Source organism: Cygnus olor, chromosome 2 (assembly GCF_009769625.2).
Source record: "Cygnus olor isolate bCygOlo1 chromosome 2, bCygOlo1.pri.v2, whole genome shotgun sequence".
In the NCBI taxonomy this organism is placed as follows: Eukaryota; Metazoa; Chordata; class Aves; order Anseriformes; family Anatidae; genus Cygnus; species Cygnus olor.
In genome coordinates this window covers 60,664,983-60,683,894 of record NC_049170.1, presented here as the reverse complement: position 1 = coordinate 60,683,894, position 18,912 = coordinate 60,664,983, and the positions used below count along the sequence as shown (strand labels likewise).

The following is an 18,912-nucleotide window of genomic DNA, read 5'->3' as shown; positions in this document are numbered from 1 at the left end:
TGCCAGTTGCAGCATACCATTAGTAAAGATTTAAGTAAAAGCAAGTAACTTAGTCCACACTTATAAATCTAAAGGCAGATATATTTCTTGATGGAAACATTTAGTTGCATTGATTTTCCTCAGATCCCGTGTAATAAAGGTTTATGCTTTTGCTGCAATCAATATGAGATTAGAGTAATTGCAAATAAAATCCTACTGCGCTCTGTAGAGGAGCTTTTCAGCCCCTGCACCGTCTGTATTGCACTGAAATGGACCAAGCCCCCTGATATATATCTCAAGGAGAATTTTTCTGACAGAAGTTTTAGAATTCTTCACCTGAACTGCTACAATAAGATTATAAAGATTATATTGATTTGCTGCAGTCCATTGGAAGTCAAGATCTTCTCTTCTAATGAATAAAGTAACTTTAAGCAGCCCTGTCACAAACTTTAACTGGCAGTCTGTTCTCTCTTAACCAATTTACTAGTGTCTCCAACTTTGTCACTTTTGTTTCCTACTAAGCCACTTGATGAAAATGAAGTTTATGCATACTTTGAGATAGTAATATGGCAGTTGAGATTTCTAAAAAATAGCTTACGTAGTTGTATGGTTGATAACTTTGTTTTAAGGGAAATGCTGATTTATTTTTGTGCACTAACTTAGTGTTTAGACTTGCATCATGGGACATGCAATGAAATGTTCAGTGTGTGCTACTGCTCCATTAATGTACTTCTAGAATTGGTTATTGCACTTCTTCAGCCTTTACAGTTCATCACTAAAAATACTTGAAATATAAACTGATTTCCCTGTGTCTCCTCAGTGAGATGTAGATAATAAAAATAAATAATCCTGGGCAGTAATAGGAGTCTTGTTTCAACCCACGTGGAAAATTGTCTGAGAGGATTCATAAGCAAGTTCCAGAAGACAGGAGAACTATGGTACCATGAAAGAAGCATGTTTGCGTTATATGGACGTGGCCTTCTAAACCAATGAAAGACTTGTTGGATTAATATTTGTTTGCTCAAACTGGTTTTGTATAATTGACTTTATCCTAACCAACGGAAATGGCTATCACCAGTGATAGCTTAAATTAACTCAAGTATCTGAGAGAGTTTTGGCATTTACGTTCTTCCATCTTTTTTTTAGGTGTTTTTTGATTTAATGAGAGAAATTAGAGCCAGAAAAATGGAAGACAGCAAAGAGAAGAATGGGAAGAAGAAAAGAAAAAGCCTAGCTAAGAGGATCAGAGAAAGATGTTGCATTTTATAATCAAAACCCTGAATTCCTTTCCTACCCTGACCATACTAATAAAAAACATAATTTATAAGCATGCCATTGAAGGCTCAAGTGACTGAAATTACTCTAACGTGTTGGAAATCGTAATGTACCACTAAAAGCATGAATTGGAGCTGCACTGAAAGTCAAATTCACTGAAAAAAATTGATGTGGCTTCAAGAGAAGCAAAGTTCAGTCCATTTCATAATTGCCTACCTTCTCACATTTCTTCTGAATGTAGTGTTTCATAGGCAGTCTTTTCTTTAATAGTAAATGGGGATGGGGAGGGAGTACTACTTTGTGGTTTCTTGTAAAGCATACATTTTTTTAATCATTGATAATTGTCACTTCATCTTGTCTTTTGTTGCCTTGAAAAGTACAGTTGTGAACGTGATACCTAACAAAGCGGTATGCAGTTGTTTTGCCATGGAGTTATGCAAATTGGAAAAGAATAATGTATATGCGAACTTGTGCTGGGGAAAATTATATGTGGTTCTGCATTACCTGATTAACCTAGAAGAGTGATGTAATCTTTTACATTGAAACATTTGAATATGCCTTAATTTTAAAACCTAATCATAGCAGGTTGCTTAGTCAAGGATGTATTTTTCAACTTGTTGCATGGAGACTGTCCCTGTGCATCGGTGTGAGACTGCCCTCCCTGTAGAGTGCAGTTACGTGAATGGTTTTGCTAACTAGCTGTCTGCTAGCAGTGTCTGTTCTTTAAACATGTGCCATACTCTGGTATTGTGAATAATACAGAGCATATTCAGTCATCTGTAGCTTGGTAAACAATATGGTATCTTAAAGCTAAATGGTCAGAATACATGTAAGATGGAGGTCATAAGGCTATGGCACATCTATGCCTGGAATGGTTGTTTAAAACTTAACCCGCTGATACCTTGAAACTTCCCTTTTGTGAGTAGTTTTCTGTCTAGATGTTGCTTGGGTTTTAACTCCCTGGAGTAGGGTGGAGTGGAGATGATTCAGTAGCGCTAATGTATTTTGAGTTAAGATGTTGTCCAGGAAATTCTGGTGTCATCAGTTAATTTTTTTTGTGTGTTCCTGATACTCAGCTATGGGAACACACTGTGTTATGCTGAAGCTCTTTGCAGGTTTTGTACTGTTTAGTTTAGTTTATGTTGATTTTAAAACGGGGAACATTGTAGCTACTTTTTCTAGTTAATGTTGATATTAAACAATCAAACATGCTTTGCAATAGAGAAACATTTACCATGTGCATCCAAAATCCCCAAACAAAACGTACTGCCTCAGTTGCTTCGGAATAGCAAGAATAGCACACGGATAGCGTGCTGCATCTTAACTAAAAATATACCAGAACGTTTGAGGGTTTTGGACTCCTCTGGGGTAAGACAGGCTAGATCAGTCCCACAAACTGTTACACTTTTTATACATGTGTAAGCCTATAACTGACAGTTTAAAATGTGCTCAAGCAAACTAGGTAACAAATATTTAACTTCCATGCTAACAGACATCTTAGGGACTCAAGTCTTAGAAGTTATATTTGTCATGTTAAATATTTATCAATAGGAATTTTGTATGTGCGTTTAGTAGACTGCCAAGTGCAGAATTAAAGTTACTCATGTAACTATGGCAAATAAGCCAGTCTTCATCTTACTGTGTACTCATTTTGGTCTGTTTAGCCAGGGAGTGTAACCACTAACATTGTGACTTTGCTTTGGAACCTGTATGCTGGGAACTGAGGTGTTATGAAGCCACCAGACACGTGAAACTTGTCTTGGCTGATGCCTTACCCTGTCCTTTTATTTGATATTTGAGCCATTGAAAGATGAATAAACTTCCACTTTTTTTAAATCCTTGTGCAGTGTCAATTGATAACTATAGCATCTAATATAACTTTGCTGTAACTGAGACCAGTTTTCAAGCAATTAAACCAAAATATTCCAGAAGTTGTTTTAGTGTATGTGAACAAAGTAAAACTGGTTTGATAAAAGCCACTTTGTGAAAGCTGAGACTATGCTTGCGTTACCTTTATCCAGTGCTAATTGATCCCTACTTGCTGTAACAAGGAATATCAGAAAGCAGGCACACAAATTGAGGTTGAGGTAAGCTATTTCCAGAAGTACTCTTCCATAAGAATGGAAGGTGAGATTTTTTTATTTTTTTAAAAGGAGAGCCTGTATTAGTTTAAGGGGGGGATGCTTCCAAAGTCTTATCTTCTTTTAGCATGCTCTGGGAGAATGTAAGTTTGCTTCCCCAGCTTGCAAAGAAACTAGCTTGAACCGCATATATAAGATTTTGGTATGGCCAAACAAGTGATCCATTTGCATCATAAATTCATGCTTTAGCCTACTTCTGTGTCTGAAACTGCTAGGTCTATCTGCTTAAAGAGCTTCTTTGCCTGCAGGCGTTTTTCCTCTTGTTTCTCCTCCAAAAAGTTGAAGATTTTTTTCTCAAGTTGGCAGGATCAAAGCCTTCCATGGGTTTTCACTCCAAATTAGCCAAATATGCCGGTAATACTATTGCTACCTTTTGTGAAATACATGGCATTTTAAAACTGCAGGCCAGACAGAGTCCTTAATTATGGTTTGTTACAAAAGTTCAGCCTTCCGTTGTGTACAAAACTAATACTGAGTTTTTATTCTAACTCCATTTTTTTTCTATACCTCTTCATTTGTAGCTTTAAAAACACAGGTGACATTCAAAAATACTGGCTAAGGACTCTATGGTCTATTTGGTAGCCTCTGTAGCCTCCTGATGAGCACAGCTTAACAATAGCAGCGTCCAACAGTTTTCTTTGGCGATTCTGAAACACCCATGGTGTGCAGGAAGTGCTTTCCTGTTCACGGGGATGTTGTCAACATCAGAGGAGGTCACAGATAAAGCCTCTGCAAATTCTAATGGCAATCATAACAATAAAATACAATCTGTATCTGAGCCTTATTCTCACTATATTCATCTGCAGGAATGAAATATTTTATCTATTACATGAAACAGGCTTACTGAAAATCTTGGGTTCCTCTTTGAGACACCAAGCTTTGCAAAGATTGTCTTCCAGAGTCTGAGAGGGTGCAAAATGGTGATAGCCTAATGCAAAATGCAGAGCAGCAGAGAGACCGCTGGTATTACGTGAATGCATGTAATACATTTAGCAGACCAGAACTGTATCAGAAGGTAGGGCTGAGCCTACAACAATACAGAACTGAAAAGGGAAAGCTAACAGCCCATCTTAATTTCTAAGCTCTCTCCCATTACTGTCAGACATGCATTGGCTTTTCTAGCCATGAGGATGCACTGGCAGGTGCAAAAACTGAATTTCTTACAAGACTTGCTCTTGACAATTTCTCGTTGTGATTTTAACTTACATAAAAGACTTTCTTTCATGAGTCACCTCTAAAAAAAAAAACAAAAAAACATATATTTCTGTGAGCTTCAGCTTTTTACTAAACCTGAGTGGTAGGAAAGGTACCAATGTTGTTAGTACTGGAGGTCAAGCTAATCTTTGAACTAAATACATTGACCAGTTTGGAATATTTCTGCTTGAAGTTTCTCTGTCAAAGAAATGCTGAAATTCAAACCATTTGAGATCTGCTTAGGGTCACACAGACGGTGAGACCTTTCTCATTTCCACAGCTATCCTGGGTGGATCTCACCAACCACTGGTACAATCCATTTAGGCGCTGATACAATATTCAGAAGAGTCCATTTTGTTTGTGTATGCTGGGGTCTTCCCCCCCCCCCCCTTTTTTTTTTCTTTATTCCTTGTAGAATGGAAATATACCCAAGTTTAAGTTGCTAAGAAAAAATCATTTGCTTCCACCATTCTCTTGATTAATATGCACTCAGTAATATTTAACACTACCAGAGCCCTTAACAGGCAATATCTGTTGTCTATGGATGTCAGTGGGACAGTTACAGAGGCACAGGGTAATGTTCTGTCATACAGATGCAAACAACCCAGGCAGAATTTAGCCAGTTGATCGAGGAAGAATGCTCCTGTTTTACTCTGCATCGTTCTGCCTCAAGCAAGGCAATTGCTTACTCTCTCTTACTTATCTGGTAATACTGTGTAAAGCTGTAAATGTACCAAAAACACTCAAGATGGGAGTGATTAGGTTCCAAACCATGGCATCCAGTTATGCCTTTCAGCATTTGCAAGGACATCCCCTACCAGTGGATTTCTATGCTGAAGTGTTAAAAACAGGTCCTGTCTATACCCCAGTAATGTGGAAATAGAAGTCTGCAAAAGTGAATGACATTCTTAAAAGGATTTTTGTTCTCCTCCTGCTTTCCACAGTCACTTCAGCAGTTAGCTATCACTCTGATTCAAAGCAAGGCCAGCTGTTTTACCAAGATCCTGGATTTTCTGACTTGATGGAAGTTGCCAGTTTTGTAGTTGCCGTCAAGCAGCTGCCTAGTTGAACTCTTGCTGTGGGCTCCCATATATTCAGCCAATTCCTGTGCGTGAAACAGATTTTTGTTTTTTAACAACCCATCCTTGTGAGGTGCTATGAAAGCTCCTGAGAGGAGAAAAAGGTACTAAAAATAGAAGAAGAAAGAAAGTGGTGTTGGTGGCATCTCAGACCCTGTAACAATGAACTTCAGTTCTGCAATACTAGCATTTATTTGGGTCTGTGCTCCTGCAATATTCAGGAGGACATTGTGTTTTGCCTATTTTCTGCTTTATATAATATGACAGGATGTTACAAAATAAGGAATGGAGGGAAGGATAATTTACAGCCTAAAACTATGTGCTAAAGGTAAGCAGACTCCAACATGCTCTTAAAAATGTCTAAATACTGGAAAATCTTTCATCACTCCACTGTTTCCTTTGCTCTCAGCTAAACAGAGGTGAGGAGGAAACATGATTAATGATACTCCACTACAGTTTTTTTTCTACAGGAACCACTTTGCAAATTTTCTTGGGGGGAAAAAAAAAAGCCTGTAGCAGATAGTCTGTTAGGATTATCGTTTCAGTCATTTTTGCATGCCTCGCACTGGAAACTAGTTTCAGAAATCTCAGTTCCTAAGTGGTGCAGACTTAATTTTCCTTAAATCCTGACATTTTAAGAAAAGTTTAGTTGTTTCTTATAATAATCTAACAATACAGCACTCATTTCAAAGCATGTTGAGAAAGGTAACTACCCATCTCAACATTTATGGATGGAGGCAAGTGAGCCAGGGGTATGGTAGGGGACTTGCCAGATCCGGGAATAAAATTTCCTGTTCGGTAATAAAGCAAGGTAATGAGGCTGTCTCCACTGAGTCATGTTTGTACGTTACAAAGGTGGGCGCAGCTGCATCGGGATAGGTGGATTTGCATTAATCTAGTGGGTGCCTGTGGATGAATGACTTTGAACAGCGTTTGGAGATTAATTACAGATTCTGTAGGAGCCAGTTGGGTCCATTGCAAATGGTAAAAAAAAAAAAATAAATAAAATAAAATAAAATAGTCCACTTCCTGAGCTTGGTAGTAATTACATTTTTCCTCCTTGTCCATTTTTATTTGGATTTGACAATATTTATGGCAGAAAGCGAGAGGATGGAGGAAGCTCATTTCTTCTCTGAGCCATCTGATAGGGTGCAGCCGTCCATGGGATTTGCAGAAGCGCACGGTGGGAAAAGGAAGAAATCAAGAGGGCTTGTGCCTCATGGGTGTTCAAGCTAAAAGGAGAGGCATGATGATGCCCAGGAGTTTGAATGTTATATTTTAGACACAGACTGCAGTCCTGAAGGTAATGAATTAGTATTTGCCTTCAACCATGTTCAGCATGCCTGGTATGCTTCTGTTATAGTTATTTTTGCCTTTCTCTTGTCTTGTGAAGACAAGAAGTCTTGCAAAGACTTATGGGAGAGGTCTTTTTCAGTGCAACAAAATAGGAGACCTGTTGGGTGAAAAGCTGCCAGACTAATGTGTTAAATATTAGTCATCTCTAAAGAATGAGCCTGAAACAGCAATCCTTCTCTTTTATCTGATAACTGCCAAAATGCCTACTGAAATAGCCTGGGGAAGCGTCAAAAGAGCGGTAAAAAATAATGTACCATTTCCATGGATAGCAGTTTGCTGTGGGCTGTTGTAACTCCCGCGAGTGTCAGAACTGCCTTGAGGAGGCAGGGCTAGATGCCCTTGGCTGCTGGTGACAGACTCACGCTGCACCTGATAGGAGGGAAGCTTGCAGAGTTTGGCTGCCCCTCTGCTGTTAGACGAGGAGTCAATTTTTTGCTCACAAGACTAAGTAGATAGCAATGAGGGTGTGCCACTGCTTTTGCAGCGTTGTTTAAATCTGCAATGCAACAAGGGTATTTTTCATTGATGTCCCAAAAGCTTCATAAATCTAAGTATCCTCATCCCCAGATAAGGTATCTAGAATGGGTGTCAGCGAACACCCACGCAGCCCTTCCATGTGGGCCTACTCTGATGGCAGTGGTCTGCAAGGACCACTGCAGAGCTGTTCTAATGCTAGTTCCTCTTGTTGCATCAGAGAGAGATTGCAGCGTGTTGCTTCCCTCCTCAGAAATGGCTGCTGCTCTCACCAGGGCAGTAGGCAAGCCTAAATAGGACAATGCAGTTTGGCCCCTAAAATGCTTCTGTTTGCTGATGTATCAGCAGGTAGAAGAAACCACATTTAGAACAAGCTGCTTGCTATAAATTGTTGTTGGGTCGTTGTGGTTTGTTTTTTTTTTTTTTTTAAGAATTCATAATCCTCGAGTCACATGAGTACCCTTATGACTATGGAGTGCAGAAGAAAATGTAAGAATGTTTTTCATTTACCTTACATTTCACTTTGATGTTAAGATCTTGATCCTTTTGTGTGAAAAGTGAGATTAAAAACAAAAGTAATCCTTTCATAATACAACCAGATTATCCTTCCTGCACTCAAAAATGCTTATCACAGTTGGTTGTGGTTATTTTTTAAAGCAAAATCAGGAAAGAAGCAGCAAGAAGAAATCACAAGGTTAAGTGTTTCTGCCAGCCACATTTGTTCTTGCCTTCTTTAGATGTCGCATCTCCTGCAGGCAGTTACCACACGTGGCACAGGAAGGTGTGCTACACCAGCCAGTGCTAACCATCACTGGCTGAGATGCTGTTTGAACATATAAATTAATGGTGTTTCTTGAGCTGGCAGCTCCCTTTCCCCCACCACGCATGCTGAGGTGTGTGGTATGATTCTGGATTTGTTCTGTGGAAATGCTTGGAATGGCAGAGACCAGACTTGACCCTCTTGAAGCTCATTGTAGCTATTGGCCTGTGGTATTCAAGGCAGCTGCCTGCGTGCTGGTTTTGGTTGTATTGGGTAATTCCACAGACTATGATGAAAATTTCAGATTTACCACCAGGTCACCTGCGTCAGAGCTCTGTGGCCACAGAGGGATGTTGTGGTAGCACTGCATAGCAGATCTAGGTTGCTTGCCAGGACTAAAATAAGCCAGCCCTGAGAAATGGGATGGAAAGTCCGATAATGGAGCAAAAGACTTTTCAGGTCCATTAGGGGTCTTGAAATAATGTACACGCTTGGCAATGTTTACAACTTATTTTTACAATGTGACAGAAGACCCAAGAAGGACCTGCATAACTACTTCTGTGATCTTTGTGTCCGGCTTATAGTTGGTTTGGTCAAGTTGCCACTACTCACAGTGGTTTTGGGCATCTCCCACCTTCACAGGCACACAGTGGGTGCTTTCTTGATCTTACAAGACCAGATACAGAGGCATGTATTTAAATGCTAGTTCAGTGACTTTTAATCAGTGATTCATGAACTACTTCTAAGAGTTCATGAAAAGTAACTAACAACAACAAACCTTTTGGCAATAGGCTTTTATGTTCTATGAAAAAATCCAAATCCTGACAAAAACAAACAAACAAACAAAACCAACCCTGCTCCTAACTGTGAGTGCAAGCTTCATTGAAATGGCCCTTTAGCAGAAGCTGAATGTTTCCCACAATTACTTTTTTTTTTTTTTTTTCCTGAAGAATGTTGGTAAGCACAAAAATGAGCAGAATTAATCACCTTGCTTTAAAATGGCTGGGTTTAGCATCTGAAAAGTTAGCCCTCACAGTTTCTGAGGCAGAATTTTGTACTTTAGGTGCAGGATCATCATATCACATTCTCAGTAAGTTTCAAGTTCTTAAAGATGTTACATTTCATCCGTAAGTTTGAGGAGAGAACAGCATGAACGGTGTTAGTTTACTTCTAGAACTGGGGGCAATGAATTGGAGGCAATGCCTGCAAGGGTGGTTGGAGGAACAAAGGCTTTTTACAGCAGAAGTGCTGGTGTCAATTCCATCTCTGAGCCTCATGTTCTTTGCTATGCTGACCTCTAGGGAAACTTTTCTGCAAAACCTTTTGCCAAAGCATTTGTATAAGGAGCTATCGTGGCTTCAAACTAGTCACTGCCCTTTTTGTTTCAGGGCTAGGTGTTTGGTGTTAAATCCAAAGTTCACCTTCGCACAAAGCTGCAAGTGGTTTGCTGCTCCCCCAGCTGGTTCCAACATGCTTGAGTGAGTCAAGGTCTTGGTACATTTGGGCAGGGCTCAGTCTGCAGAGGAAACACATCCTGCATTAAGAAACAACATGATTGTTCTGTACATCTGTGAACTAGGAACTTAACAATTTGAAAAGAACCCTGTATGGTCTGCATGGAAGGAGGGCAGCATATACCTTCGCACCCAAAGCTAAGACTGCTTCAGCAATGGATACAGTTGGTATCAACCAGTAAACTTCTAGCCTGACAGCTTTGGGAAGAATAAACAGATTGCTTTTCCGAAGTAGCTTGGGAAAAAAAAAAAAAAAAAAAAAAAAAGTGATTAAGAAAGTGTCTTCTCATCAGCAGGCAATAAGCCTGTTTTAGAAAGGACTTCTCATTTGCTGAAAAGCCAGAAAGCTCTACTCAGTTTGTTGCTAGTTAGCAATGTAGCCCAAAGAGAGGAAATGGAAGGCTAAAGGCATCAAAAAGATTTGTTTGTTTGTTTTGAGAGGACTATTTAAAGAAGAAGATAAGAAATTAAAGAGGCAGACATGCCTATTCTATAGGAAAAGCCTTAGGATATCTTGTTTCTTTTTTCTCCTCACATCTAAACCAGGAAATTGTGCTGACAATTGCAGACTAGAAGTTTTGTTTTCCTTTTCTAGATGCAAAAGGGTGAAGGTGAGTCATACTGGCTAATGATCACCATTCAAGAGCACAGAATCATAGTATCATAGAATATCCCAAGTTGGAAGGGATCCATAAGGATCATCGAGTCCAACTCCTGGCACCGCACAGGTCTGCCCAAAAGTTTAGACCATGTGACTAAGTGCACAGTCCAATCGCTTCTTGAATTCAGACAGGCTTGGTGCAGTGACTACTTCCCTGGGTAGCCTGTTCCAGTGCGCGACCACCCTCTCGGTGAAGAACCTCTTCCTGATGTCCAGCCTAAACTTTCCCTGCCTCAGCTTGACACCGCTGGTGACTAAGGAGAACAGGTCGGTGCCTGCCCCTCCACTCCCCCTTGCGAGGAAGCTGTAGACTGCGATGAGGTCTCCCCTCAGCCTCCTCTTCTCCAGGCTGAACAGGCCCAGTGACCTCAGCTGCTCCTCATACGTCTTCCCCTCTAGGCCCTTCACCATCTTTGTCGCCCTCCTCTGGACACTCTCCAACAGTTTAATGTCCATTTTGTACTGTGGTGCCCAGAACTGCACACAGTACTCGAGGTGAGGCCGCACCAGCACAGAGCAGAGCAGGACAATCCCTTCCCTCGACCGACTAGCAATGCCGTGCTTGATGCATCCCAGGATACGGTTGGCCCTCCTGGCTGCCAGGGCACACTGCTGGCTCATAGGCAACTTGCTGTCAACCACAATCCCCAGATCCCTCTCTGCGGGGCTGCTCTCCAGCGTCTCGTGGCCCACTCTGTACGTATAGCCAGGGTTGCCCCGTCCCAGGTGCAGGACCTGGCACTTGCTTTTGTTAAACTTCATGTGGTTGGTGATCGCCCAGCTCTCCAATCTGTCCAGATCTCTCTGCAAGGCCTTTCCACCCTCATCCGAGTCCACAACTCCTCCAAGTTTGGTGTCATCAGCAAATTTGCTCAGAACACCTTCTAGTCCTACATCCAAATCGTTTATAAAAACATTGAAGAGGACTGGCCCTAAAATGGAGCCTTGAGGGACCCCACTAGTGACCATCCGCCAGCCAGATGTGGCCCCATTTACCACAACCCTTTGAGTCCTGCCCGTCAGCCAATTGCTCACCCATCGTATGATGTTTTTGTTAAGTTGTATGCTGGACATTTTGTCCAGTAGGACCCTATGGGAAACCGTGTCAAAAGCCTTGCTGAAGTCCAAAAAGATCACATCAGCTGGTTTCCCTTGATCGACTAGATGAGTGATCTTATCATAAAAGGAAATCAACTTTGTTAGGCAGGACCTACTCCTCGTGAACCCATGTTGGCTGGGACCAATGACTGCAGAGAGCAGAGAAATGTTTCTCTCAAATGTGCCCACTTCAGGCTCCAACCTCAAACCTTTTTGCTCAAGCAGAAGAGCTGAACTTCATCCCAGCATGGAAAGCTTGATAAATTACACTATTATAAAAGCCAAAATCCTAAGAGAAATTAACTAGCTCTGAAGAGATACAATGGAAAAGTTCTTATTCAGGCTCCTACTATCACAGGCAACCACATTGTTCATCCATAAGCAATGAAATTCATAAATTGATCAAGCTCCAGCCCTTGCTGAGTTTCACCGTTTGGTTTCTCTTACTAGCAGAGGACTGCAAAACCCCATGATTTTCTTGAATAAAAAACATACATTTCCAGACTGTGTTATGACAGTTTGTTTATAACCACCTGTACTACCTCTGTCCCTTAGAGCAAGTAGTTCTTTCTAGGTGTTTTTCGCCGTTTCTACACTCAGACTAATTTTACAGAGCAGTGTGACTTCCTCCTTGTCTTCGTCATGCTAGACTAACCATGCTCTGCCACTCTCCCCTGAACTTAGGATCTTGGTACCACTGGCAATCTTCATAGCCTTTTCTGTACCTGTTGAAAATTCATTCTTCTCTGAGTAAGAATAACCAAAATAGATGCAGATGCAATGATCTGACAGTGACTTAAAGTAGGCATTAATCTCTCTGAACACTTTCGTAGCATACAGGTTGCATTTGCCATTTTCACCGGTAAATCCATTTGTCTCATGATCAGCAAATTCACAGGCCTTCATTGTTCTCTGTCTTTTCAAACACCAGAGTTCCCAGTTCACAGAAATGTTCTCCTGGTTGGAAAGAACAAACACTGAAATATTTAATCCGGCTAGCTCTTCTGCAGTACATTGGGAAGCTTGAATCATTGCATTTCAGTCACTAGACAATCTTAGGCCAAGATAAAAACGCAACTGCAGTCAAGAAATGGCAGAGGTATTAACAACTGCAAAAAGACAGTACATTTACACCTCAGACTACTTTTCTTAAATGGTTAGAAGAAATGCAAATGCATACAGTATTTCAGGGAGTAAAAAAGCATGTCTTCTAAGACTTCCACACTAACCAGGAAAAAAAAAAAGCCCACAAGGATAATAAGCTAATTGAATTCAGGTCAGGTATTAGAGACACCACAAAAATTTTAATTTCTAGCTCTCTGTATGCTTGGGGGAATGGTACTATTCTTCTTACAAAAATAACAGGTTGACGCTGGAAGACTAGAAAGAAAACTTCAAAGAAGTCCGCATAATTATTGCTGCTCTGGAGGAAAAGAGTCACAGGTCAATCAGTGGTTTGGGTTGGAAGGCACCTTAAAGATCATCCAATTCCACCCCCTGCCATGGATAGATAGCTTCCCTCCTTCCCCTCCCAGACCCAAAACCCTAAGCAAAAATCCCTGCCAGGTCAACAGACAAGCACTGAAGAATTTTGCTCAAAAATAAAGATCTCCATGCTACTGAAAACCCTTCCTATCCCTCTTTCTTGATGGATTAATGGTTTGTCCAACACCAGAAAAAATGTTGCTAGGACTTTACACATCATGGAGACAAAGATAGACACAGAAACTTTAAAAAAGGAAGGAAAAAAGTACAACAAACTTAACAACAACAACAAAAAAAGAAGTGATAACATTGTCCCTGAAGCATGTAGTGCAGCTGCCTCCTTAGTGCCGGGCCAGCTCAGCATCTGTTTGTATCAACAGCATCCCATTAGCAATAGTGCAGAGTTTCTCAGAACAGACTCAGTGTGCTTTTGCAGATCCAACAAACTATACAGGAAAAAACAAAACAAAACAAAACAAAAACAAAACAAAACAAAACAAAACAACAACAAAAAAAAACAAAACAACAACAACAACAACAAAAGTTGAGCTATGACAAGATGTTAAAAATAACCCAAGAGCTAGCTTTAGTTTTCTCCATGGCACAAGAGCTAGGAAAGTTCATTTTCAAGAGCTGGCATCTGACTACGTTTGGAACTGATAGCATTTTGGCTGCAGCTTTCCAGGTGTGTTTTTTTCCATTGTTTGCCACTGTTTTCATCTGCTGAGCATATGATAACACCTTGCAAAATAACAGATACTTGCAAACACTATTCCTATGGCATAAGGTTTCAGCTTGTTATGTAACAACGAAGTAAGACCTGACCTCTTCAGAGTGCTGCTTCCCACTATGCTGCAGCAAACACTGCCAAAATTTATCTTCCAATCTAACCTGGTGCTCCTTTCCTCTGCTATTTACGATTCACCACTAAGCCTTGTAAAAGCAAGTTGTAATCCATCCTACATTTCCTGGCTCTTCAGGAAGCCAACGGTTAGCATTATGTCATCAGTGTCTTCAATGCTCCTGAAGGGGTTCATTCTCTGAAAGGAAATCTGTTTCAGATTTATGTCAGGAACCTATAGATTTCTATAAGTTTTCACTGACAAATCTTGAGCCTCCATTGCCTGGTGGCTGAGAGATGCTAACAGTGACAGGACCACATGTATTGGCTTTACGTGGCAAGGGTTTGGTAACAGAAGGACTGCAAGGGAGGAGGTGGACGAGGCTGGATGGGGGGAAGGTGTCTTTAGTTCGCTTGTTTCTTACTGCTCTAGTCTGTTAGTGATAGGCAATAAACTACATTCATCTCCCTATGCTGAGTCTGTTTTGCCCGTGACAGTAAGTGTTGAGTGATCTCCCTGTCCTTATCTCCAGTCTTGAGCCCTTTCCATCCTACTTTCTCCCCCTCTTCCTTTGAGGAGAGGGAGTGAGAGCAGTTGTGGTGGAATTCAGCTGCCCGGCAGGGTAAAACCACCGCACAGCTGTTGGCAAATCGTTCTGTAATCTGGTGTAGCCAATTTCCAGGCAGAGTAAACTTGCTGTCATCAGAAGCTTAGCTTCTTGTTAAGAAGCTTCTCTGAAAAGTCAGGAGGCTCGCTGCACATGCAAAACCACCAGCTCACTGCTGCTAATCACACAACTCTTCCAAATAATATATTCTTGCTCCAGAAATGCTAGTGAATGCTTGGGAGTTAATTGGAAATTGCAGCCTGTGTTGAATTGTCCAGATCTGTCCTATGTAATTATCCACAGTCTCTACAACTGCCTCTGTGATGCAGGGCTGTTGGTTTTCTGGGTTCTGCTTTTGTTTCCTTGTTTGCCAGCAGCCTGATGGAGTACTTGTTTTGCTGAGTGTGCTTGTGTGTGTGCCACAACATGCACCGGAGAACCTCTTTACGGTTGTTGAATGTTCACGTACGCAACAAGCAGGAAAGGTTATTGGCGAAGCCAAGAATGGCCTCCAGGCCATTATGGAGAGAAAAGCTATTCCACCATAACCACAAACCAAATCTGGAAGTACTGCACTTATCACAGTGGGGAAGAGACAAGACATGCTGCTGATGACCCCTAAATTGTGCAGAATTTTCATGATGCAGAGTGGGTTCATAAATAAACAGTTTAACAAACTATAAATGGAGTGTTGTCTATGTCGTGGTAATCCTTCTGGGACAGTAACTTTCTCTCCTGAAATGGCAAGTGGGTCAGCTCTTTCCTTCCCCGTCCTATGCGACACTGTTGAAAAGGAGAAAAATGAATGAGCTGTTCTCCACAAGAGAAAATGTGAAGTGTGTGTGTGTGTTTAACTAGAGAAATATGCAATGAATGCTTTGATGATAGCGTTTGTAAGAAATGTGAATTGGAACAGAGAGATGATGGGTGGAGTAAAATGACATGCTTGTGAAAGAAGGCTTGCCAGAAGCAGATGACGTACAGAACTTAGGAGGAACACTTCAGCTGGGCTTTACGAAAAGAGAGGAAGCCACTGTTGGCATTCAGGGTGTTGAAATACAACAGTGGAAAAGAGGCGTTCTGCATGTGTGTTACATAGCAGATACATAACTACAATGTGTGTAGGCTAGCTAACACCAGTTAGATAGCAAGGTGGCCAGAGGCCTATTACAACCTCAAGAGAAGGCAACACATTCTGCTTTTAAAGCACTTAGGATGGCGTTCAGGATGCTTTGGCAAATATGCCCAACAAAACCAAATCATCTGAAGAAAGCAGTGTTGTGTTGAAGTATAGGCAGCTGAGCGGCAGTTCCAGTCATGAAATTCATTGAAATCATGGAAAAGCAAAAGGTATAGAGAGCAGAAAAAGGGAAGAAAGAGCTCAGCACTTGATTAGATTCTGAAATCAGAGGTCAAGAAGTTGGAAGGAAAAATTGTAATGCACTAAATTGAAATTAGTTTTACTAGTGTAATACAGCAAAAACATGTTTATTTTCCAGGAAGTAATGAAATTGCTTTACTGTTCAGTGTTAAGGCCAGCTGACTGTTACAATGCATGCTTAGACTTTTGTGCAGTGCTTTCCAGAGCTCCCTTTTCAGTTTGCCCAGCTATCACTCCTTGATTGCATTGTGCGTTTATTTTCTCCAGTGGTTGTTTGAACCAAAGCAAATCAGCATAGCAGATGAGCAATCATTTACCTAGCAAAGCCCTCCTGAGTAACATTAAACATTACAAATTCTAGCATGCATTCATTATTATAGGAGACCTAATCAGTCTGACTGAACTTCTTAATGCCTTGCGTGGCCATTCTCTGCTCTCATAGCTGAAGCTGAGCCATCAAAAAACCACCACAAGGCAGGCAAAGGGAAGTATGTCCCGGCCCTGAGGTCTGGGTTAGGCTTTGCAGTGTCTCTGCTGGTCTATGCACTCTTTTACGAAGGAATCAGGGCCAATGCTACCCATGGGAAAGGTTTGCTTGGAGTCTGATAGTTGAATGGATTTGATTGTGTTTTGAATGTTTCTGTATGTATTCCAAACTGAAGCAAGCACAAAAAGCAACCCTCCCCATAAGGTAGCTTCTGGTACAATTTAAAGTGCTGGCTGAGTCTTGAGAGAAACTGGGGAACTGCAATGGGGCAAAAACAGACCCCAACTAGCTGAGCTGCTTTAAAAGTGTTGAGATGGGTGTGGTGGTTTTACCCAGCTGGGCATCTGAGCTCCACCACAACCACTCTCTCACTCCCCCTCCTCAAAGGGAAAGGGGGAGAAAATATGATGGAAAGGGCTAAAGGCTTGAGATAAGGACAGGGAGAACACTCAGCAATTATCATCACAAACTTAGCACAGGGTGATTAACAAAATTTATTACCTATTACTAACAAGCTAGAGCAGTGAGAAACTAAAAAAAAAAAAAAAAAAAAAAAAAAAAAAACTAAAACCACCTCCCCCCCCACCCCACCCCACCCCGCCCCACCTCCCTGAACAGCAGTAACGGGTACTGAGGGCTGCGGTCAGTCCCTGACACTTCATCTCCACTGTTCCCTCAAGGTTCCCTCACGGTCACTCCCTGCCCCTGCTCCACGTGGGGTCCCTCCCACGGGATGCCGTCCTTCCCGAACTGATCCTGCAGGGGCTGCCCACAGGCAGCAGCTCTTCAAGAACTGCTCCCACATGGCTCCGTACCACGGGGTCCATCTGTCACCCAGGAGCAAACTGCTCCAGCACGGGTCCCCCATGGGTGGCAGCTCCCCCCAGACCCCTGCTCCTGCGTGGGCTCCTCTCCATGGGCTGCAGCTCCGGCCTGGGGCCTGCTCCTGTGGGGGCTCTCCATGGGCCGCAGCCTCCTCCAGGCCACATCCACCTGCTCCACTGGGGGCTCCTCCACGGGCTGCAGCGTGGAGATCTGCTCCACGTGGGACCCATGGGCTGCAGGGGGACAGCCTGCTCCACCAGGGGCCTCTCCACAGGCCGCAGGAGAACTGCTGCTGCGTGCCTGGAGTACCTCCTGCCCTCCTGCTGCGCTGACCTTGGGGGCTGCAGGGCTGGTGCTCACTCCTCTCTCCCAGCAGCTGTTGTGCAGCAGTTTTTTTTTTTTTTTTCCCCTTTCTTAAATTGCTCTCACAAAGGTGCAAACAACATCGCTCATTGGCTCAGCTCTGGGCAGCGGCAGGGCCCTTTGGAGCCTGCCGAAACTGGCCTTTATCTAACATGGGACAGCTTATGGATTCTTCTCACAGAAGCTACCTCTGCGACCAAAACCTTGCCACGTAAACCCAATACAATGGGTGAGGAAACTGAAGGGCTATGTGAAACAGGGAAGAATTGCTTTTCTCTGCATGGGATTACTGTTCTTTATGAGCGAACTATTTGACAGGTAGAAACCGTTTTGGGTTTCTAAAACCAATACCTTATGTTTCCCTGTTGTTTTTAAGTGTGTGCTTGATCTCAACCCAAAGCTTTATTACTGTGGAATATCCTGAGTGTTTCAGCCAATATTAGATGGATAAATCAATTTTATTCTGTCCCTGGTTCAACTATCAGACTGGAAAAGTATATTACTGCATCTAGCAATAAGATTTCACCACATAGAAATCACTTGTTAGTTCAGTACTCCTGAAAAACAGTTGAAACGATGATCATGATAATATTCCATGGACTTAATTGATGATACTAAATACTTGCAGATGATGTAAAACTGGGAGGAGCCGTTGACTTCCTCATGGGTAGACAGGCCTTGCAGAGAGATCTTGACAAATTACAGCTGGGCAATCCCTAACAATATTAAGTTTAACAAGGCCAAATGCCAGATTCTGCAACCTTGGCTATATGCACAGGTTGGGCAACTAAAGGTTGGAAAGCAGCCCCATGGAAAGGGATTTGGGGGTTCTGGTTGATTGCAAGTTGAATATGAGCCAACAGTGTGCCATGGCAGCCAGAAGGGCCAGCCATGTCCTGGGGTACATCGAGAACGGCACCGCTAGCCCGTCGAGGGAAGGGACTGTCCTGCTCAGGCCTGCGCTGGTGTGGCCTTACCTCCAGTACTGTGTGCACTTTTGGGTGCCACAATGTAAGAAATGCATAAAACTGTTATAGAGTGCCCAAAGGAGGGCTATGATGATGGTGAAGGGTCTAGAGGGCAAGACGTATGAGGAGCGGCTGAGGTCCCTTGCTCAGCCCAGAGCAGAGCAGGTTGACGGGAGGCCTCATGGCGGCCTGCAGCTCCCTCACGAGGGGAGCGGAGGGGCAGGCGCTGAGCTCTGCTCTCTGGGGACAGCGACAAGACCCGAGGGAATGGCATGGAGCTGGGACAGGGGAGGTTTGGGCTGGATGTTCGGAAAAGGTTGTTCACTGAGTGGGTGTTCGGGCACTGGGACAGGCTTCCCAGGGAAGTGGTCACGGCACCGAGCCTGCTGGAGTTCAAGAAGAGTCTGGACAACGTTCTCAAAG

At 42.5% G+C, this 18,912-nt stretch overlaps 1 protein-coding gene across 6 annotated transcripts in view; it reads left to right on the top strand.

The window, feature by feature from the left end:
- RALA (RAS like proto-oncogene A) overlaps positions 1-3,090 on the top strand; it is a 28,876-nt gene extending 25,786 nt beyond the window's left edge. For all 6 annotated transcript variants that reach the window (XM_040549166.1, XM_040549164.1, XM_040549170.1 and 3 more), the window contains exon 5: positions 1,126-3,090. In XM_040549166.1, coding sequence (XP_040405100.1) covers positions 1,126-1,248 — 123 coding nt within the window. In that variant the 3' untranslated portion in view covers positions 1,249-3,090. The remainder of the gene's footprint in view (positions 1-1,125) is intronic.
- Positions 3,091-18,912: the final 15,822 nt, after the last annotated feature.